Source organism: Cajanus cajan, chromosome 8 (genome assembly GCF_000230855.2).
Source record: "Cajanus cajan strain Asha chromosome 8, NIPB_CcT2T_4, whole genome shotgun sequence".
NCBI classification, from domain to species: domain Eukaryota; kingdom Viridiplantae; phylum Streptophyta; class Magnoliopsida; order Fabales; family Fabaceae; genus Cajanus; species Cajanus cajan.
This window is the reverse complement of record NC_138524.1, coordinates 13,981,266-14,002,027: the sequence shown is the minus strand read 5'-3', so window position 1 is coordinate 14,002,027 and position 20,762 is coordinate 13,981,266. Positions and strand designations below refer to the sequence as shown.

The 20,762-nt window shown below is 31.9% G+C and overlaps 2 protein-coding genes across 2 annotated transcripts; both read left to right on the top strand.

Moving 5' to 3' along the window:
* Window positions 1–737: 737 nt before the first annotated feature.
* On the top strand, window positions 738–2,499 carry LOC109806004 (putative O-methyltransferase 3). The gene is made up of 2 exons (XM_020368331.3): window positions 738–1,577; window positions 2,033–2,499. Exons 1-2 carry the CDS (start codon window positions 807–809, stop codon window positions 2,336–2,338), a joined length of 1,077 nt encoding a protein of 358 aa, XP_020223920.1. The 5' UTR covers window positions 738–806; the 3' UTR covers window positions 2,339–2,499.
* A 16,135-nt stretch (window positions 2,500–18,634) lies between these two features.
* LOC109805860 (putative O-methyltransferase 3) lies at window positions 18,635–20,546 on the top strand. The gene is made up of 2 exons (XM_020368114.3): window positions 18,635–19,500; window positions 20,104–20,546. The coding sequence occupies exons 1-2, from the start codon at window positions 18,730–18,732 to the stop codon at window positions 20,389–20,391; spliced, it is 1,059 nt and encodes a 352-aa protein (XP_020223703.1). The 5' UTR covers window positions 18,635–18,729; the 3' UTR covers window positions 20,392–20,546.
* Window positions 20,547–20,762: the final 216 nt, after the last annotated feature.

Genomic DNA, 20,762 nt, shown 5'->3' with positions numbered 1-20,762 from the left:
TGTCAAGTTGGCTTAGTAATTTATGTCAAGTTCAAACCTTCACGTGCACATCGTTTTAAATGAGGATAGCCAGCAATACGATTTCTAATGCCCTTATTATTAATTGTTAAAATTGATTAAAAATTGTAAAATTATGAGATGTGTTTATTGTATAAAGTTAATAGAGTTGATATATTTTGTGTTTCTATTTTTGTAAAGATATTTAAAATTTATTAATATTTATTGAATTAATTGATATTAGATCTTCAAATATTAAGATTTTGAATTTATAAGAATAATTAATTTTTAATATATTTTTTATTATTTAAAGTTTAGATGTAAAACATTTCATAAATTATGTGCATGAAAATAAGGAATCATTTTTATATATAGATGTAGAGGGAAAATTCAAGATTTCACAATTTTTTTAATGAATTTTGTCCTATTAGTATCTATCAGTTTATTGTCGTGAGTTGATTTAAGTAGATATTGGCGGGAGTTTCTACAAGAGAATATTGCTTTTTTCCAACTAGAATAAACGTGTATATCATTACAAACAGAAAAAGTGTGAAGAATAATATATAGTTTTCGGTAACTTAAAACAAAATTATTGCCACTTCAAGATGTCTCCATATATCGTCAATAATTGAAGGTAATAATGGTTTTTATATTTTTACCTAATAAATTAAATAAAAGTGCAACCATGGAGCCTGAGGTTGCTATGATATTCTTATTTAATAATACACTAGATGATCGCATTATAAATGCACCCATGGAGAGTGAGATATTGCTATGACAAATCTAGCTTCTAGTTCAGGTAGTCAAATATGGAATTTGATAATGAAAACCATTCTGCCAAACTACTTAGAGCTCAAATCCACATTTTTAATCAAACTTTCGGCTTCATAAATTCTATGTCCCTTAAATGTGCAATGGATTTGTGCATTCCAGATATCATAAACAAGTATGGTCAACCCATGCCACTCTCACAACTCATTGCTTCACTACCTATCCACCCATCAAAAACTAGCTTCATCTACCGTTTGATGCGAATCTTGACTCATAATGGTTTCTTCTCTCAACACAATGTCATTGAAAATGAATTAGAAGTGAGTTATGCCCTAACTGATACATCTAGATTACTCCTTAAGGACCATCCCTTTAGTATGGCACCTTTGTCCCAAGTCATACTTGATCCAATTTTGATCAACCCATGGCTTCAATTTTCTACTTGGTTCACAAATAAAGACCCTACACCATTTCACACACAAAATGGGATGACATTTTGGGATTGTGCTAGCCGTGAGCCCAAACTTAATCACCTTTTTAATGATGGCATGACTTATGACACTCAATTGATTTCTAGTGTGGTGATTGAGAAGTGCAAGGGAGTGTTCGAAGGACTAGAGTCATTGGTTGATGTTGGGGGAGGAACAGGGACTATGGCCAAGGCTATTGCCAAGTCATTTCCACAACTAAAGTGCATTGTACTTGATCTACCACATGTTGTTGATGGCTTGCAAGGAACAGAGAACATCAAGTATGTTGAAGGAGACATGTTTGAAGCAATTCCTTCCACCGATTCCGTTATGTTGAAGGTATATATTATCTAAATATTAACTATCTTCTTGATTCTCTTGCTTTGCTACAAATGAGAAACAAAAAATGACAACTATATAGCCTTTAAATCACAATTAAAAAAAAATGTAAATGTTAAAAGTTAAAATCCAATTACAAAAATCTTCTGTGAAATCAATATTGTTGCTGCCACTACATCAAGTTAGGTTAAATAATTTTTTCGTTAATCAATTATTAGTAAGTTGGATAATGGGTATTCGATGAATCCGAATATTATCAACAATGCATGTTTGGTTTGAAGATGCTTTTTACTCTCAATGCAATTTTTTTTTACTGTGATCCGAGGACTATTATTAGAAATTTTCACACACGCGTGTGCATGCATGTTTGCACATAAACAAAATATTATTCTGACTAAATCGCAAATTAATTAATATTTATCGTGATTGATGTAATCAATTTGAATGACACGTAGTGCATAATGCATAACTGGAGCGACGAGGAATGCTTGAAAATACTAAAGAGATGCAAAGAGGCAATTGGTGGCAAAGAAAAAGGAAAGGTGATTATCGTAGACGTGGTGATAGGAAATGATGAGAAGGGAGATAGCAAGTTATTAGATCAAACGAAGCTCTTCTATGATATGGAGATGATGGTATTGGTTACTGGAAAAGAGAGAGATGAAAAAGAATGGGCAAAGTTGTTTTTCTCTGCAGGTTTCAGTAACTACAAGATAACTCCAGTTCTAGGTTTGAGGTCTCTCATAGAGGTTTATCCATAGTATCAACAAAGTGTGAAAAGATGGGTGCATGCTATGTGATCACTCAAATAATTTCTCTATTGATATTAAGTGTCTTCACATTCACCACAAGTCTTTAATCTTTTAATGTTTGTAATTACGTTCTTGATTTTTATTTAAATATTTGTAATCATGTTTCTGGATTTGATGGTTTGTAACTTATGTCCAGAGACTTGATAACAAAATTAAAAAAAAAATACGGACTTAGTTAAGAAAAAAACTCAAAAATCATTTGGCATGAAAATTGTGTGTATTAAAAAGTTCTTTTATTTTTAAAACAAATATAAGTAAAAATATAAACAAATAGAAAAGTTATAACAACTTATTCTTAAAACTAGATATCAAAATTGACTCCGTTGGATAGTTTGGTGTATTAATTAAACTAAATAAGGTTAGACAACTCAAATGTACATGACTAATTTTACCTTATTTGATGTATCAAACAATTCACGACGAATTGTTAAACTATTAGTTATTCAACCTATTTAGTTTGATATATATATTTTTTTTATAAAAATTTAAAATTTATACAAAATTAAAAAAAGGGGTCAATTTGGCTTAATTGTCAAGCTAGAAAGGACAAAAAAAGTTCATGACTTATATGAAAATCGGTCCTGCACGTACAGAGCAATTTTCAAACTTTGACATTTTGACAAGTCCACTGAAAACAAAACTTTATCCTTGAATGCCAATTAATCTTCTGTTTATTTTTTATAATTTGCTATAAATATGCGTCATGTATAAGGTGAGTCAACAATTTTTTAAGTTTTAGCTTATCATCGTTGAAGAGTTCAAAAGTTTGAAGTGATCAATTTGTGATTGTAATGGTAAAAATATTAACTTGTGATTGTTTTGACAATGTAATCAACTTGTGATTGTAATGGAAAATAGATCAATTTATGATTGTGATCATTTTGAAAAAGTGATTGGTTTGTGATCATAATGATTAAGAGATCAATTTGTGATTGTTAAAGATCTCGAAAGTTTGAAATAATCAATTTAGTGTCATTTCGGCAAAGTGATTAACTTGTGATCATAATGGTGAGAGATTAACTTGTAATCGTTGAAGAGCTCAAAATCTCGATCAACTTGGAATCTTGTGACCTGATGGTAGGTTCGAAAGCTTCGTAACCTTGAAAGTTGAATCCAATTTTTTTTGTTGTTGATTTTTTCCTACTTTCAATACCAAGTAGTGCCTATGTGGCTCAAATGTTCAAGTTGTTGAGTTGCAAATCTAGTTCTAATATCTAGATTCGAAGTAATTACAAGTAACATGAATTACAAGAACAACACCACCATCCTCCTTTTGAGTATAAATGATAATTTCTCAAGGAAATAGCTTGATAAATGGCCTAGCAAGACTTATGTGTTATGGGAAAGTGTTGGCCAGTATATATAATCAAATGTTCTTCTAGCAATTATGTTGCCTAATGGATCACACAAGTGTGACATTCTTGAAAGGAGTTCTATTTATAGGCTACAACTGAGAAAGATGCGTTGTTGTAAGGGTGTGACAAGTTTGCTGACAAGGAGGGTAATCTATCCTTCAAGCAGCTTTTGCTCCTTGCATAGAGGAGGGACTACTAGGTAAGTTTGGAGGTGTTGGAAAAGGCTGTGTCTGAGGAGTATGCATGTGATTTTCAAAAGATCGCTCAGAAAGTGGCATTTTTCTTTCCAAACATCCTTTGTAGGAAGTTGAATTCAATTTTGACATTGTTGAGGGGAAACTAATGAATGAAGCTAACCTTTCTAATGAGGGCGATACGAAAGATATGTCTAATATGTGGAATGATTTGTTTGTGGCTACTAAGGAGGCTAAAGTCTTTGAAGGGCTAGTTGGGAAGGCTCATTTTCTTGTGGAGATTGAGGGATTTGAAGTTTCAACTATTGTTGGGGGAGATATGGCTGTTGTTGATCCGTCTTCCGAGCAAGCGACAGATCATGGTGGCATTGCCACTAAAGGCACTAAGATAGCTTAGGGGTAGATGTGAGCTCTTTTTCATCTTGTATTTTCTTGTGTTTTTGTAATTGTTGTATGTGTTGATTGTGGTTTCGTTGCATGATGGATTTCTAGGTTATCATCCTCTATTGTACGATATTTTGGCGACGTCATTTAGTTTGTTTATTTGTTACATTGCGAGCGCGTGAGCTAAGGGAAAATGAAGATTACAAAGGTTGAGGTTGGCGAGTGTTACGAGCTGGTGAAGTTGCTTCATCCCTTGGATGTGAAGGCTATTCTTATGCTGTCAAGCGCTACTAATCTGGATCAAGTTTTAGGTGGTGAGTGCGATTGTCTTTGGTGGTCTTCCTTTTTTCTTTTGTTTGTGCTAGTTGTTGTACCATTTTTCTTAAATGGTGTTGGTTTCTTCACAAATTTGATGGGGAAAAGTATGTGGAAGCAATTGAAAACTAAGTTTAAGGTTGATGCTAAATTGATCGTCCATTTCCTATCTCAATTGTCAAAGGGGACCAGCTCAACAAGGGAAAATAGGTTTACTGGATCATTCGAGTAGAATTTATGGTCTGTTGTTGCAAAAAAAGTCCTAGGAGGAAAGTTCGTCTCAAGTGCAAGTGTTAAAGGATATTGGCATAACTTGGAAAATTGATAAACATGTTGCGATAGGGCTTGTTGGTGCTATAGACAAGGGAAAAGGGCCTATGGCTCCTCAAGGTTGGTGGGTTCAACAAGCCAACCTTGGTAGGGATTTAGATCATGCTGTGACGAAAGCAAGTGAAGGCTTTGTAGAGACCACCTCAGTGGGATGTGAGCATGCCATTTCTTTTCTGCTCCTAACCATAAGGGGAAGAGCAAAGATTGGATCATTTGTTGACTGACTCTAGGGCAAATTCCCTATGTAGCATAGGCAAGATGAGTTTCAACTTTTACCAACTCAACTGGCTAAGCGAATTCAATCGTCGCTTGGTGGAAAGTTCATGGTCGGTTGAAGGGTTGGATGCGACTAAAGTGATGTTGACTCGTTCACTGGTTGGTAGGTGTTAGGCTTAGGCACGCTGAGCTAACTCCTAGGTGTTTGCAACATACGTGGCGCATTAAAAGGCCATGGTTTCTTTTGTTACTATGTTGTGGGATGGAGAAGGGATGTGCAATCGTTGAAAGGATAATGCAGCTAAAGTTGTTGGGGAGAGGTCCTAAGCTCTAGGTACTTTTAATGCATTGGAAGGGAAACTTCAGGAGAAAGAGGAGTTAGAGCAACTCGCCATCAAGAGTGAAGAGATCAAGATGTTGAAGGTCAAGCTAAAGGCTTTCTATGTTGATAAATCCATGTCAGTGATGATGTGTGCCTACCTTAAAGGTGAGAAGAAAAGGCTATTAGAGGAGAAGGGAGTTCATTTTGTTGAAGTAGCTAAACTTGTTGCTGAGTGGGATGGCTTGCTTGTGGACCGTGGTAGGCTTGTTGATAAGGTAAGTGCTCTCACCCTTGAAAAGAGACAAGTTTTGGGTGAGAAGATTAGCAATGGAGGAGTCTACTATGAGGAGCACGTAAAAGGATTTTAGAAAGCTATTTGTCAGGTGGTATTTTTTGTGCCAAACTTCCTCTATGGTAAGTTGAATGTTGATTTTGATATTTTTAGAGGGGAGTTTTTGAAAGAAGCTAACATCCTTGATGAGGATGACGATGAGGAGACAAAGACCACTCTTAAGGGGCTAGTGGTAGTGGTCAAGGCTGAGGTGGCCAATAAGGTTGTTAAATTGAAAGAAGAGACTTTTGTGCCTGGGGTGAGTGTCCAAGTTGTCGTAGTGAGGGAAACCATTAAGGTTTGTTGTTGAGGGTGGTTGTGTCCAGCCCGCTACCGAGTAGATTGTGGTTGAAGTCCTTGTTGTTGATGGAGTTTTGGTAACCGATGTCTTGTCTAATCCAACGCTAAGTGAAAATGGTTTCAATTTTGAAACCACTGCAAAGAACATGGATGATGAAATGATTGAAAATTTTCTTGCTGATGTGCCTTATGTATAAACTCCTCTTTTTTTGTGTGATTTTTGGTGTAGTGTGTTGTTAAATAGTGTGTTTGAATTGGTTCTTAAGACATATTGTCTATGTTTGTTTGCATATATAGTTTTATTAATTTTGTGATGTAGTTGTGGTGTTTGGAAACTTGCAATCATGAGGGGTTGGCACCTAATGTTATTCCAAAATTTGTAGTTGCGATCTTGAGTGATAGCTCAAAAGTTCGTGATTGTGAAGGCATAAGAGTTCGAAAGCTCAAAATCGCACACGAACTTGAAAGTTTGTGGTCGTTGAGATGTGAGAGCTTGTAAACTCAAAATGTGCACAAACACAAAAGTTCATGATGGAGAAGGCACAAAAGCTCAAAAGATCAAAATTGCACACAAACTTAAAAGTTTGTGGTCATTGAGGTGCAAGAGTTTCAAAGCTGAAAATCATGCACGAACCCAAAAGTTCATGAACATGAAAAGGTTAAATTTTGCAAGCTCAAAATCATTCATGAATTCAAAAGTTTGTGATTATGAATGTGCAAGAGCTCAAAAGCTCAAAATTGCCCACGAATTCAAAAGTTCATGATTATTGAGGCACGAGAACTAAAAAAAAAGCTTAAGATCATTCATGAACCCGAAAGTTCATGATCATCAACATGGAGAAACTTACAAGTTTGATTCATATTAAATTTATAAAATATATATATATATATATATATATATATATTTCAATTTTAAATTTATAAATAGTACAACCATTTTGATTAATCTTACATTGATATTATCAATCACACTATTTCTTTGTTTGACGTGCGAGGGAGGAATTTAAGAAAGAAAGATTTAGGAAAAATTGTTACTATTTCCTTTATTTATTTAGAGGAGAATTAAGAGGGAAAGGTTCATAAAATTCGTCAACCCCACCATTTTAAATTCATGTAGTCCTTTGGTTAATTTGGAACATAAAACAGAGTGATTGGTAGACGTTATCCTTTATTTTGTCCATTACTAACTACATCCCACAGGATAGAGGCAGAAATAGTTGAGACGAGGTCAAATAAAAATTAAAGTTAATCTAATAAATTTATCAAAATTTAATTTTATATAATGTTAATATAAATATATTTTCAAACATTTTTGAAGAATATAAGTTTATATAAGAGAAAAATAATTTTTTTTCCAAAATATTTACATAATAATGTATTTGGATTCACTCACTCAAAGCTTCAAATTTAACAAATAATAGCGTGAATAAAAAAAATAGAGAAAAATTTAATATACAAAGATAACAATGGAAAAACAATATTTGATGTGTCTCAAATTTTGAATTGTCAATTAATCCTTATATAATATTTGTAACCCATTTACAAATTAATAATAAATATTCTTAGTTAATTCCCAAATAATTATAATTAAATCTTACATAAAGAAAAAACTAATAAAGTCATCTATCACAAATAAAATCATTTATAACCTCTCACATAATAGTAATAACAATATTAATAATAAATTAAAGATATTATTTAAAAAGAAAATGAATAATACTTAAATATTTTGTCCAAAAAGTATAAACGTAATTACCTTTCTAACGAAACTATAAAAATGGAATATTTGTTTGAAAATGAAAAAAAAATAATTTTAAATAAATATTATAAGAAAATAAATAAAATTAAAATTTCACATTATTTTTACATCTAAACTTTTAAATACAAACAATTATTCTATATCCTGTATAATAAAAAAATATTCTAACATTTTAGTTCTTCAAGAAAAACATATAATATTAGAAAATTTTAAACTGAAAATAATTCACAAGGCATTAATATAGCACCATGCATTTTTAATTATGTTTATTATGATAAATGTAATTAATAATATATTTTGTGTTGTTTTATAGTTTGTAACTTTGAGGTAGAGGTTAGAGTTGTGATAACTCTAAACTTAAATTATAGAAGATATAGTTTAAGTGCCTGAGAGTTGGCTTAATGAGGGCAACAATATAGAAGATGAATTCTGAATAATGAACTTCATAAGTTCAAAATTCTAGAATTTTAAAGAGAAGTTAGAGAGATGTTCTCTAAGAGCTAACAGAGTTCGATTGATGATCAAATTCCACTGAAAGATTCCTTTTCTTCCCTTGATCACTAGTTGACGTGGTAGAAGTTGAGATTCAAGCTGAAGAGCTCAAAATCTTAGAGAAAAGTTACCGCACAAGAGTTTGAGATTTTTCGAGTTTCCTTCCTTTCTTCTTCTTCTCTGGAAGATTCGAGGTAAAGAAAATTTGTTATTTGATTTTCTAAGTTGTAATTGTTTTTAATCTATTGATTCATGCTTTGAAAAACATTCATATAGAATTAGAAAATAGAATTTGGTGTTCTTCATTTCTTGAGATTATCTTGGTGAAGGCGTAAGAATTGATGATCTTGCTTAAAACTCTTGCATGTTGCAATTTTTTTCAATTATGAGTTGTAGGTTGTTAGTGGACGGTATATGATGAGATGTATGCAAGGTTTGAGTTTTGGATGGGAGGATTTTGAATTGTTGAGTGCTTTCCATGAGTTGATGAATTATTCTTGGAGGTCATGCATGTTTTCTGAGCTTGATCGTTTAGAGTGTCCATGGAGGGTCACACAAAGTGAGTAAGTGAGGAAGTGAGAACGTGCAGAAATGTTCGCTAACTTGGGTCACTTAATGTGAATTTTGGTCGTTCCAAAAGAGTTGTTGGTCACTTTGAGCGAGTTGTTGATAGCTTCAAGTTATCTGTTGTTACTTCGAGCTATTTGTTAGTTGTTTTGAGACAATTATACAGTATCAATTAGATTTAATGTGGTGTTTTATACTTGTAGATAAATTTTATGTGATATTATTTGATAAATTTTCTAATAAAATTTAAGTATAAGAATTAAAATAAAATCTTTGAAAATTATAAAACTAAAAAATTTATATTTAAATTTGAGACATTAAAAATAAATTTATTTTAAATTTGAGAGACTGAAAATATATTTAAGTATATATATATATATATTAATTTCATCTAATGGTAAAAAATAATATATAATAATAGAGTATAAATGTTAAAAAAAAACTGTGAAACCTAAAGTTAGGTATGCCGTTTATGGTCCAGATTAATTGATACAAAACTCTTTCTTATTAAACGTGTTAAAACGAAAAGTGCAGCAAGGGCTGGTGTGGTTAAGTTCGTAACTTGAATGGAGATGTTACATTGATTATGGTAAAAATGGAAACATTTTATTACAATATTTACTTTTTATATTTTTATTAAAATATTAATAAATTAATCCAGACCATTTAATTTTTATATTTTTATTAAGATATTAATAGATTAATCTAGACCGTTCAATTAAAAATTTTGACATCATTGTTCCCCGGTGGACCATTTGAGTAATGGGTAAACTGTAGATTTTGCCGACACATCATGGAAACTAATTTATGAAAGCAATTGGCATGATGTCTCAAAGATATTTTAATGCAGCAGACATGGAAATAATAAAACAATGGGCACATGGACCGAATAATTTAATGTGGATCCCAAAGATATTTTCTAAAAGCATTTCAATATTTTGATAAATTTTGTTATCATCGAAAGACTTTCTTTTCTAGGTTGGACAATGGACACTATACATGTCTTTAGTTCTATAAAAAAGATGTTTGACTAGCACTAGCTAGGTGCTATACCACATGCATTTTGGTAGTCATTGGACAACTGTGTTCTTTGTTAGTTGAGCAACTTCAATACAAGTTGTTTGGCCTATCAAGCAATCCCAACCTCAATTTTTTTATTATTGAAGGGGTGTGACGTGGTAGCAGGAGTTTCTTGCAGAAGAGAGAGGGTTGCTTAATGAAGCAACCGTTCCTTATCTTTGTGAACAGAAGGAGACGCGGTGGTGAGACGGTGGTTGGATGGCGGAGGCACGCGGTTGGATGACGGAGGTGCGTGGTTGGACGTTCTGCCGCGAGACCTGATCGGAGCGAAACGGATTAAAGCCGGAGCCGACAACGCTGTCGTTGACGGTGGTGGACGTTCTGCCGTTGTTGGCTTGCTGCGATGCGAATTGCTTCCTAAGCTTTGCGAGCCTCGACCTGGACCTGGCGCACGCGGCGGCGGCAGCGGTGGCAGAAGGGTTTAGGCAAGTGGCATTGAAGTGGAGGAACGGAGGCGGCGCGTCGAAGGAGGACTTGAAGAAAAAGAACGGTTTGAAGAAAAATGAAAAGGCACCGTTGGAAGAAGAAGACGTTGGGGTTAAACAAATAAAAAATAAAAAAATAATAATAAATAATTAATAAATAAAAATAACTACCAACCCAATTCAATTCAAATGTAGTCGTTGGGAATTTTTTTTTAAAAAAAAGAAAAAGAAAAATATCACTATAAATATTCATCAATTCAATTAAAAAATTTGGACCTCTTTAACTCTCTTCTACTTCTTTTATTCTCTTTCTTGATTTTATCTTACTTGTTTTGCTCTCAAAAATTGATCCTAACCAATACAATCATAATTTTTTTAAAATTCTTTCCAAAACCAACCACCACCGACGAGTGCAAATTCTCAAATTCCTCTGCAATATGTTATGTATCCACCATCTTATTTTACTGAAAACTCTCAAAATCCACCACCTTATTGGTCAGCACCACAATATTATATGTTTCCAGCACATCCACCTAGTGGTGATAATTCTCAAGGACCACAATTTTTTAGTCAACCACCACCTCTCACCAACCCAAATGCATGTTATAGGCCTTCTCCTCTACACAATATTGACACTCCTAATAGTGAACCCGAATCACCAATTGGTCTCGATGGAATTCAACTAGATGGAAGTGCAGAAAATTCGTCAACAAAAAAAATTCGTGTTAAGTTCTCAGTTCAAGAAGATATTATTCTCGTGAGGTCATGGGTCAATACGTTGAAGGATCCAATCATAGGAGTTGATCAAACGTTACGACAATATTGGTCGAGAATCACATAAGCATACAACAACAATGAAGACCGTGGCAAGTTCACAGAGAAGGAATCGACTCAACTAAAAGCACGTTGGAATCGAATTCATTCTGCAGTTCAAAAATTTATTGGTTGCTACAAACAAGCAATTAGTCAAAAGAAAAGCGGGAGTTCGGAGAAAGATGTCATGGCATTCGCATATAAGATTTACACCCAAGATACTGGTAAAAAATTTGATATGGAGCATGCATGGGTCATTTTGAGAGATGAACCTAAATGACAATCTAATTTCATGCAACACAATTCAAAAAGAGGGAAGGTAACGTCTGTAGGTGGTTACTCTTCATCTTCTAACAAAGAGACACCCATTGAACTTGATGAATATGAGATACCAACGCCAACATCCTATCCGATAGGACAGAAGGCAGCCAAAAGGAAGGCCAAAGGAATAGAAACTTCCAATACTAATGTTGTTGATTTTTCTGGCATAGAAAATGCAATAAAGGAGAAAAATGCCTATGCATCAAGACTAATTGAGTTGAAGGAGGCACAAGAAAGACGTTTGGCATATGAAACCATAATGAAGGATACTTCCAACATGAATGAGACTCAACGTGAAGCTCATGAGAAGTATTGAAACTATCTTAAGCAACAATATGGGTTTTAATTTCTCTTAGGGTTTAGGGAAGTATTTGAGTTTTAATTTCTTTTATTATTGTAATTCGAATTCTGTTGTTGTAAAATTAGCCGTTGTAAAACTAGCCGTTATAAAACTAGCTGTTGTAAAGCTAGCCGTTGTAAAACTATTTATATGTAGACTTTGTCATCCAATCCTACTCATTCTCACATCTTCTCGCACAAAATCCCCATCTATTCTTCTTCAATTTTTAGATTGATACGTGATGGATCGAAACAACAATTTAGATGATCCAAACATCAATTTAGATGATCTTTTGGATCAATTCATAGGTGAGGAACTACACGACAACACCGACGAAGAATTGATCCGGTTGATGATACAAAGCTATCAACAACAACTTCCAACACCACAAGATCAAACCAAACAAGGAGGGTAGTTCATCGAAATCGTGAGGAAGGTCATGAACGATTGTTCAATGACTATTTCTTTGAAAATCCAGTATACATAAAAACTCAGTTTCGAAGACGGTTTCGCATGCGATGACATGTGTTTCTCCGAGTTGTAGATCCTGTAAGTAATCATGATGATTACTTTTGAATGAGGCTCGATGCAACACATAGAAGGGGCCTAGCTATCACCATTGCAAAAGTGCACAAATGCTCTTCGTATGCTGGCTTATGGGACACCTGCTAACTTTTTGGACGAGTATATTAGAATTGGTGAAACCACTACAGTGGAATGCTTACAAAGATTCGTGAAAGGAATTTGTGAAATATTTAGGGGTGAGTATTTGAGACGCCCTAATAGCGAAGACATTCAACAACTACTACGAATGGGAGAGGCACGTGGATTTCCTGGAATGCTAGGTTCAATTGCATTGGGAATGGAAGAATTGTCCAGTTGCGTGGAAAGGTCAATTTTGTCGAGGTGATCATGCCAACCCAACAATCATTCTTGAAGTTGTTGCATTACAAGACTTGTGGATTTGGCATGCACTTTTTGGAACTGCAGGTTTGAATAATGATATTACTGTGTTAAATGCATCTAATGTATTTAACGAAGTTCTTTCAGGAACTGCTCCAACAGTGCAATACAAACCCAATATAATATGGGTTAGTATCTAGTAGATGGCATATATCCAGACTTTGCTACATTTGTCAAGGCCATCTCCTTGCCACAGGGAGAAAAAGTAAATTATTTGTCAAATGACAAGAATCAACAAGAAAGGATGTAGAACGTGCATTTGGAGTGCTTCAATCTCGATTCGCAATCATACGAGGTTCGACACATTTTTGGGATGCCACAATAATGAAAAATATAATTTATGCATGTATCATATTGCATAACATGATTGTCAAGGACGAGCGAGACACCTATCAAAATTATATTGATTATGATGGTGTAGATGATGACATGTCAAGATATGAAATATCTATAGGTGTTCATCCCAATTTTAGAATAACATACCTTCAAAGCAGAGTAGACGTTCATGACAAACAAATACACCGCCAACTTCAAGCAGATCTTATTGAACATATTTGAGAACGTTTCGAAAATAATAATGATGAAAATTAATTTTGTATAATGTTTATGTATTTACTATTGCTTTATTTTATTTTTAATATCTACTTATATATTTTTTCTTATAATTTATTTTCTTTTATTGTAGTGCAATTGTCCTTTTTAATAAGAAAATTAAATTTGGTTCATAAATGATTAGAAAAAAAATTCTAAAAGTTGAATTTCTTAAAGTTTCTTACCATTGGAGTAAATTTCTATTTGAGTTGTTCAATGCTGACATGACACACTAAGGACCACTTTTTTCATTTTTTAATGCATGAAGCAACTCAAATGAGTTGCTTCCATTGGAGATGCCCTTATATCCTTTTCAAGAAAGAAAGGTTGTGACCTTTGGGTCTGCATATATGTTAAGGTCATCATACCAAATTAGAAGTGAGAAAAAAAAATTAAACTGATGCTGAGCTAAATTGAATTATAAAAAATAAACTTTTTTTTAAATTAAATTATTTGAAAATTGAACTGAATTGGATTATTTGAAAACTAAACTGAAGTATAAAGCCTAATCTATTTATATAAAAGGATAACAATTAGAAGTGTTAAAATGATTTGTCTTGATGGGTTGAACAAAAGAAAAATTGCATTAGTTTAGCCATGTGAGACCACTAATTTTTTTGCTTGAAGTCTATCAAACCTATTTGCCCAAATGTTTTTTTTAATATTTCCTTTAGTAATATAAATACAAATAGAAAATAAAAAAATTGGGAAAATTTTACGTGTCTTATTGGACCAATGAGTCAAAACTATTTAATTTAAAGTATTAAAGCAAATCAATACAATTTAAATTGAAGTTCAGTTTAAACTTGCATTTCAATTTAGTTCAATGAAATAAAAAAAATAATTCAATTCACTTAAACTAATGTTCAATTCAATTCAATTTAGAGAAATATTTTTTTCAATTTAGTGTAATTTTTATGTTTAAATCAGTTCAGTTTATTTTACTCACTCATGTATATAATGTATCGTCTGCTTTAATGTTTGATAAGTCATGATAATTTTGTGGTTAAATAATATCTTATTGAGTTTGAATAAGATATTTATAAACTATTCTTAACCTTAATTTTTAAATTATGCAAAACTTTTTGACATACCAAAACAATCCCAATCTATACTATATAAGGGATGATTCAGAAATTTGTCGTCTAATTTGTGCTCGACTCATATGGTAGTGGATCGACAGAAGTTGGTAGACTAATAATCAATCTAGAGCATGATCTATGGTATTGAAAAACAATGACCAAATTTTACCACTAGTGTCAAAAGTTGCCAATAATAAAAGATTTAGATGCTAATAGATTTGCAATGTGTTAAATCAATAGTCTAACCATCGCATAAGATATAACATTAAAATGCATAATGTCTCTCCATATTTTCCTAAACCTCATCTCTAATCAATGAATTTGCCTAACACTCCATCCAAAGAAAAATCCCTTAAGCACTTCATCCATGAAAAACACCCCCAAACACAAAATTTACCTAAGAGTTCCAACCACCACTCTAATAGCTCCAAATTTATATTATATAAATTATAACATATCTTATCTTTTACTTTCAACTTCAAAACGATATAATATAAAGTTTCTTTTAATATGTCAAAAATTAAGGTCAGAAACATTCGTAAACCTAAGTTATAGTAAGAGGTGTCAGATATACTACTTTAATTTTAGAAAATTGTAAATATGAATATGCATTTTTTTTAAAAAAATTTCTCCACCTATTATTTATATTTCAACTCACTAACTCCAATTTGTTGTTCTGCTGTCAAACTTTGTCTTTCATCGCCTAACACTTTTTACTTTCATTTCATTTTCAGCTTTCTAGGTATTTTATGAAGTTAGAATTTTGATTTTACTCACATTATTTCATTCATTTTCATGACATACAATAATTTTTATTAGTTATTATTTTTAACAATAATTTCTAGATTTCTAGATCAGCCACTAAAAATAGTATATAAGGAAAAAATTGTGATGATTGGACATCCAGAGTTAAAGCGATGCTATAGTGAACTTTTGAGATTAGAACAATATTCATTTATTCATATGAAAAATATAGTTTTTTTTACGCCAACAAAAAATATAGATAATAATTTTTATATTTCAAACCAGAGATTAGTTCAATTGTTCACCGGAGATTACCATTAATTCATGTGGGAAAAAAAACAATAACGTACCACCTTTAATTTTATAATTAAATTATTTGTGATGTCATCAAAATAAATTCATATTGTATAGCCCAAGTTTTACAATGATTGCAACGTGTTAGATTTGAATTGGATGCCTCAAGTTACTGATTGATCCGTTCTCATCTATATCAGATTAAATTAAATACGTCGGCTATGAGCATTGTATAACTGATGAAAAACGTGAAAAACCTTACTTCCAGGTAAAAACAATTGTATTATTATAATTTTATAGGTAGCTTTATACCTCAAAAAGTTTAAAGACAAATGACAAAAATTGTTCCTTATATTATTTATTAGATTTAATTTAGTCTCATTAATCAATTTAATCTCACATTTTTAAAATATATTTTAATATTTGATTTTCTATCTCCTCCATTTAAATACTTAATGGATATGATACGTGTTATGCTGTCATGTCACATGACTAGACATTATGCACACGTGACATGACACGTGACATGACAACATGACACGTAATATGACAGTATAACATGTATCATGTCAATATGATACATATCAAATCCGTTAAGTATTTAAATAGAGAAAACGAAAAATCAAACATTGAGATACATTTTAAAGATATAAGACTAAAAATTGATTCAATTAATTAAAGTGAGACTATAAATTAACACTAATTAATAATATAAGGGACAAAAAATGTATTTTTATCAAGATAAATCTATATAATTTACACATTCTTAAATCATTTTCTTAAAATTTTTAAATAATAAAAAATAATATTAGAATAAATATAATATTCAAACTTAATACTTTAAAATTTAAAACTAAATATAATATCAATTGATCTAATAAATACTGATAAATTTTAAATATTTTTATTAAATAAAATATAAAAATATAAAATGATTTGCCTCACTAATTTTATATAAATTAATTAATAGTTTAAATAATATATAATAACAAATTAAAACTCTAGTGTAAATAAGAATCACCTTAATTAAGTCTAAATATACATATCGCGGATCGGTATTGTTTGGCCATGTGTCAATCTTACTAAAGTTCTAAACTTTTTAACAAGTTCATTCACTCCTAAACAAATTTATATAAATAGAAAGTTTCACAGATTATACTAGTAATACAATTGGGGTTTTTACTCAAATAATATTATTTGAAAAAATTACTCAAATAATAACTGTGCAAATTTATTTCCCAACTAACACTATTTACTGTTTATATTTGGAATGGGTCATTCTGAAATTAAAACGGGCCGTTCCGGATTAAAAAATAATACATGAAAAATAGATCAGAACGGATCGTTCCAAAATCAAAATTAGCACATAAAAAGTGGAACCAGAACGGACTGTTTTGCAAGCAGAACGGACCGTTCTGACCTACAAATAAATTTTATTTTTCGATTTTCACTTATCAAATACCAAAACTCAGAAACTAACATCAAATAATTAAATTTATTGAATATTAACATTATAAATATATCTAAATAAATTTATTAAAATTCAATACAATAATAAAGATCAATGGTAGTAGAAACTGATTATGTTGTTTTCTAATGTTCATCTTTGTTTTAATCCTGCTGGCCAACCTTTGAAAGTTCGCTTGAGTTCTAGATTTGGCCACAAAGCTAGACTAGTGTTAGTAGGCCAATAATCTTCATGTCGGAGTTCTCCAAACTATCCTTCGGATACCTTTCTAGAACATGCCACAATCATATCACATTTCATTTAGTCTTATTATAAATCTCCTAGCGAGTCAAACTTTTCTCAGATGTTGCGTTTCTTTCAACTTTGTAACCAAATTCAGAACTCAACAGAACTTTCAAGGGTCAGTCAAAGTCTAGTAGGATTAGAACAGAGATGGACATTAGAGATCAACATAATCGTGTAAAAAAATTGTTCCTAATGTCACACTCCCAATCACACTAGGAAGATATATCCAAATATTGGTCATGAATTCAGTTTCCGTCACCATTGATCTTTATTGTTGTAATGAATTTTAATAAATTTATTTAATTACATTTATAATAATATTCAATAAATTTAATCACTTGATGGTAGTCTCTGAGTTTTGGTATTTAATAAGTGAAAATCAAAATAAATTTTTTTTATTTAAGACCAGAACGACCCGTTTTGGTTCCACTTTTTATGTGCAAATTTTGATTTTGGAACGGCTCGTTTTGATCTATTTTCCATGTGTTATTTTAATCTGGAACAACTCATTCTGATTTTAGAATGCCCCGTTCTAAACAGAAACAGTAAATGGTGCTAGTTGGAGAAATAAATTTATGCCGTTGCTATTTGAGTAAATTTATTTTTAAATAATATTATTTCAGTAAAAAACTCTAATACAATTCACCTGCCAAATCGTAAATTTACCCAATATTATTCAAATTTACTATAACCTTACATTCTCCAACAATAATATTAGATATCACAAATAGTAGAATTTATATTTTTTAATTACATTATTTTCAAATAAATTTTTGATATATAATAGACTATATTAGAAGAAAAATATACTATCTATTAGAATCATTATTATAGAAAACAAAAAGGCAACGGTGATAAAATAAAATCTTTTACCTTTGACGGAGATTTTGCAATGAAGAAAGTGTGTAACATGTCTCAAACATGATTAGGATTAATTTATAATTGAGGAGCACTACGTAATATTGAATTAATAACTGAGGAGCACAGTAACTTCAATATGCATATTTATCATTTAATTAAACTACACGCATGAAAAACATGAAATATATAATATATTTTAATTTAATCATTAAGATAGTTTTTTAAGAAAGTTGATTAGAGTAAGTAATTCAATTCTATAAAACTAGATTTTAAGATAATGAACATTTTCTACTTATATACACTATTATGTTTTTATCTTTAGTTAATATGAAATATATAAATAACATATATTAATCCAAAGGTTTTACGTGATAAACTAGTGTTCCTATCCTGGGTTTATAAATGTTCATAGCACACCAGCTTGCCTTATAAATAGACCCAACGAAATTTGAGGTTCCATAGAAGTGAAAGCACAGATATCTGCTATAGGAGTTAAGGCAGAAAAAATATGGAAGCCCAAAGAGAAGAGCGTAGCACAAAACTACTTGGAGCTCAAACCCATGTTTGGAATCACATATTCAGCTTCATAAATTCCATGTCCCTCAAATGTGCAATTGAGTTGGACATACTAGAAATCATACACAACTATGGTCAACCCATGCCACTCTCAAAACTCATTGCTTCACTCCCAATCCACCCATCAAAAACTACCTTCGTCTACCGTTTGATGCGAATTTTGACCCATTCTGGCTTCTTCTCTATACTAAAGCTCGATGAGAATGAACTAGAAGTGGGTTATGTTCTGACTGATGCATCTATTCTACTACTTAAAGACAACCCCTTAAGTATGGCACCTTTCTTGCATGCCATGCTTGATCCAACTTTGACAAAGCCATGGCATCAGTTGCCTACATGGTTCAAAAATGATGACCCTTCACCATTTCACACAGAACATGGGATGAAAATTTGGGACTATGCTGGCCGTGAGCCAAAACTTAATCACCTTTTTAATGATGCTATGGCAAGTGACACTGAATTGGTTGCCAAGGTGGTGACTGAGAAATGCAAGGGAGTGTTCAAAGGACTGGAGTCACTTGTAGATGTTGGGGGAGGCACAGGTACTATGGCAAAGGCAATTGCACAAACATTCCCACAGCTAGAGTGCACTGTGTTTGATCTGCCACATGTTGTTGCCAATTTACAAGGGACTGAGAACTTAAAATTTGTTGGTGGAGACATGTTCGAGTCAATTCCTCCTGCTGATGCCATTCTCTTGAAGGTAAAATACTGCCCCTCTAATATAAGTTTAAATGTGTTCTATTTACTTGAAAATAAGTTAATTCTAGTTTTACTACTTAAAAAATGTTTTTTTTTTCCCTTCCAATTGTTCCATGATTTTATGAAAATATGATTTCAATCCTTGTAATTAGCAAGTTTTTGAATTAAGTGGTGACATAACAATAAATTATCATGTGACAGAATCAGATTATTGTATGTGATCATCAGTTAACAGAACAAAACTAACAACAAAGACTAAACATAGATTTCCATGTAATTAGGGACCAAATGAAACTATTGTTTTATAAAGACCAAATTAGAATTGACTAACTTTTCAAGTCAAAAATCTGGTTTACTCAACAATATAGATATATCTTTATGTAAACCTTCAGCTCAGGTTAATCATGCTTCCTTTAAAACTAGTTCCACTCATTTGATTTTGTTAACCAGTTTTAGAACATACTCAGGTTTGCTAATTTCACAAAGATTAACATCACACATCAATATCAAATGAATATTTGAACTCCTTTTTCTACCATCCCCTGAAGAAAAAAAATGCAAATCTTTCAGTGATTAAGGCCATTTCTTGTTCCTATAAATGCAGTGGATAATGCATGACTGGAATGATGAGCAGTGTGTAAAAATACTGAAGAACTGCAAGAAGGCAATTAAGAGCAAGGTGATTGTCATAGACATGGTGGTGGACAGTGAAAAGGGGGATGATAAATCAATTGAAACACAGCTCTTCATTGATATGGTTGTGATGGTGTTGTATCCTGGAATAGAAAGAACTGAGAAAGAATGGGCTAAACTCATTTTCTCTGCTGGTTTCAGTGACTACAAGATAACTCGAGTGTTGGGTTTAAGGTCACTAATTGAGATTTATCCGTAACCATTAACTTATGAAATATGTTATATATGATAAGGGCCAGCACTCTATCATCAATAAAGAATCCTTCAATTATTATGTATTTTATCATGTCATGGAGTGGAATCTATTAAATTTATATATAGTTGTAATAAAAATGTCTCTCTTTATTTCATTAATTTGTACCCTCAGGGAAGATTGCATTTGATCCAATTATTGAAAAATATCTAATTTATATGTTATGAAACCTGTTTTCAACTTGACTAACCAAAGTTCGAAAGTGAATAAACAACAAGGCAGTGCACTAACTCATTCAAGTTTCTAAGTTTTCAACAAACTGGTTATGGTATTTAAAATACTCATCAACACAATTTGACATACGCAAGACCAATTGA

Bases quoted from the DNA above. Each gene is read 5' to 3' on its own strand.
- LOC109806004 (XM_020368331.3), top strand. From the start codon at position 807: ATGGAATTTGATAATGAAAACCATTCTGCCAAACTACTTAGAGCTCAA. The intron at 1,578-2,032 runs GTATATATTATC...AATGACACGTAG, and splicing joins CCGATTCCGTTATGTTGAAG to TGCATAATGCATAACTGGAG.
- LOC109805860 (XM_020368114.3), top strand. From the start codon at position 18,730: ATGGAAGCCCAAAGAGAAGAGCGTAGCACAAAACTACTTGGAGCTCAA. The intron at 19,501-20,103 runs GTAAAATACTGC...CTATAAATGCAG, and splicing joins CTGATGCCATTCTCTTGAAG to TGGATAATGCATGACTGGAA.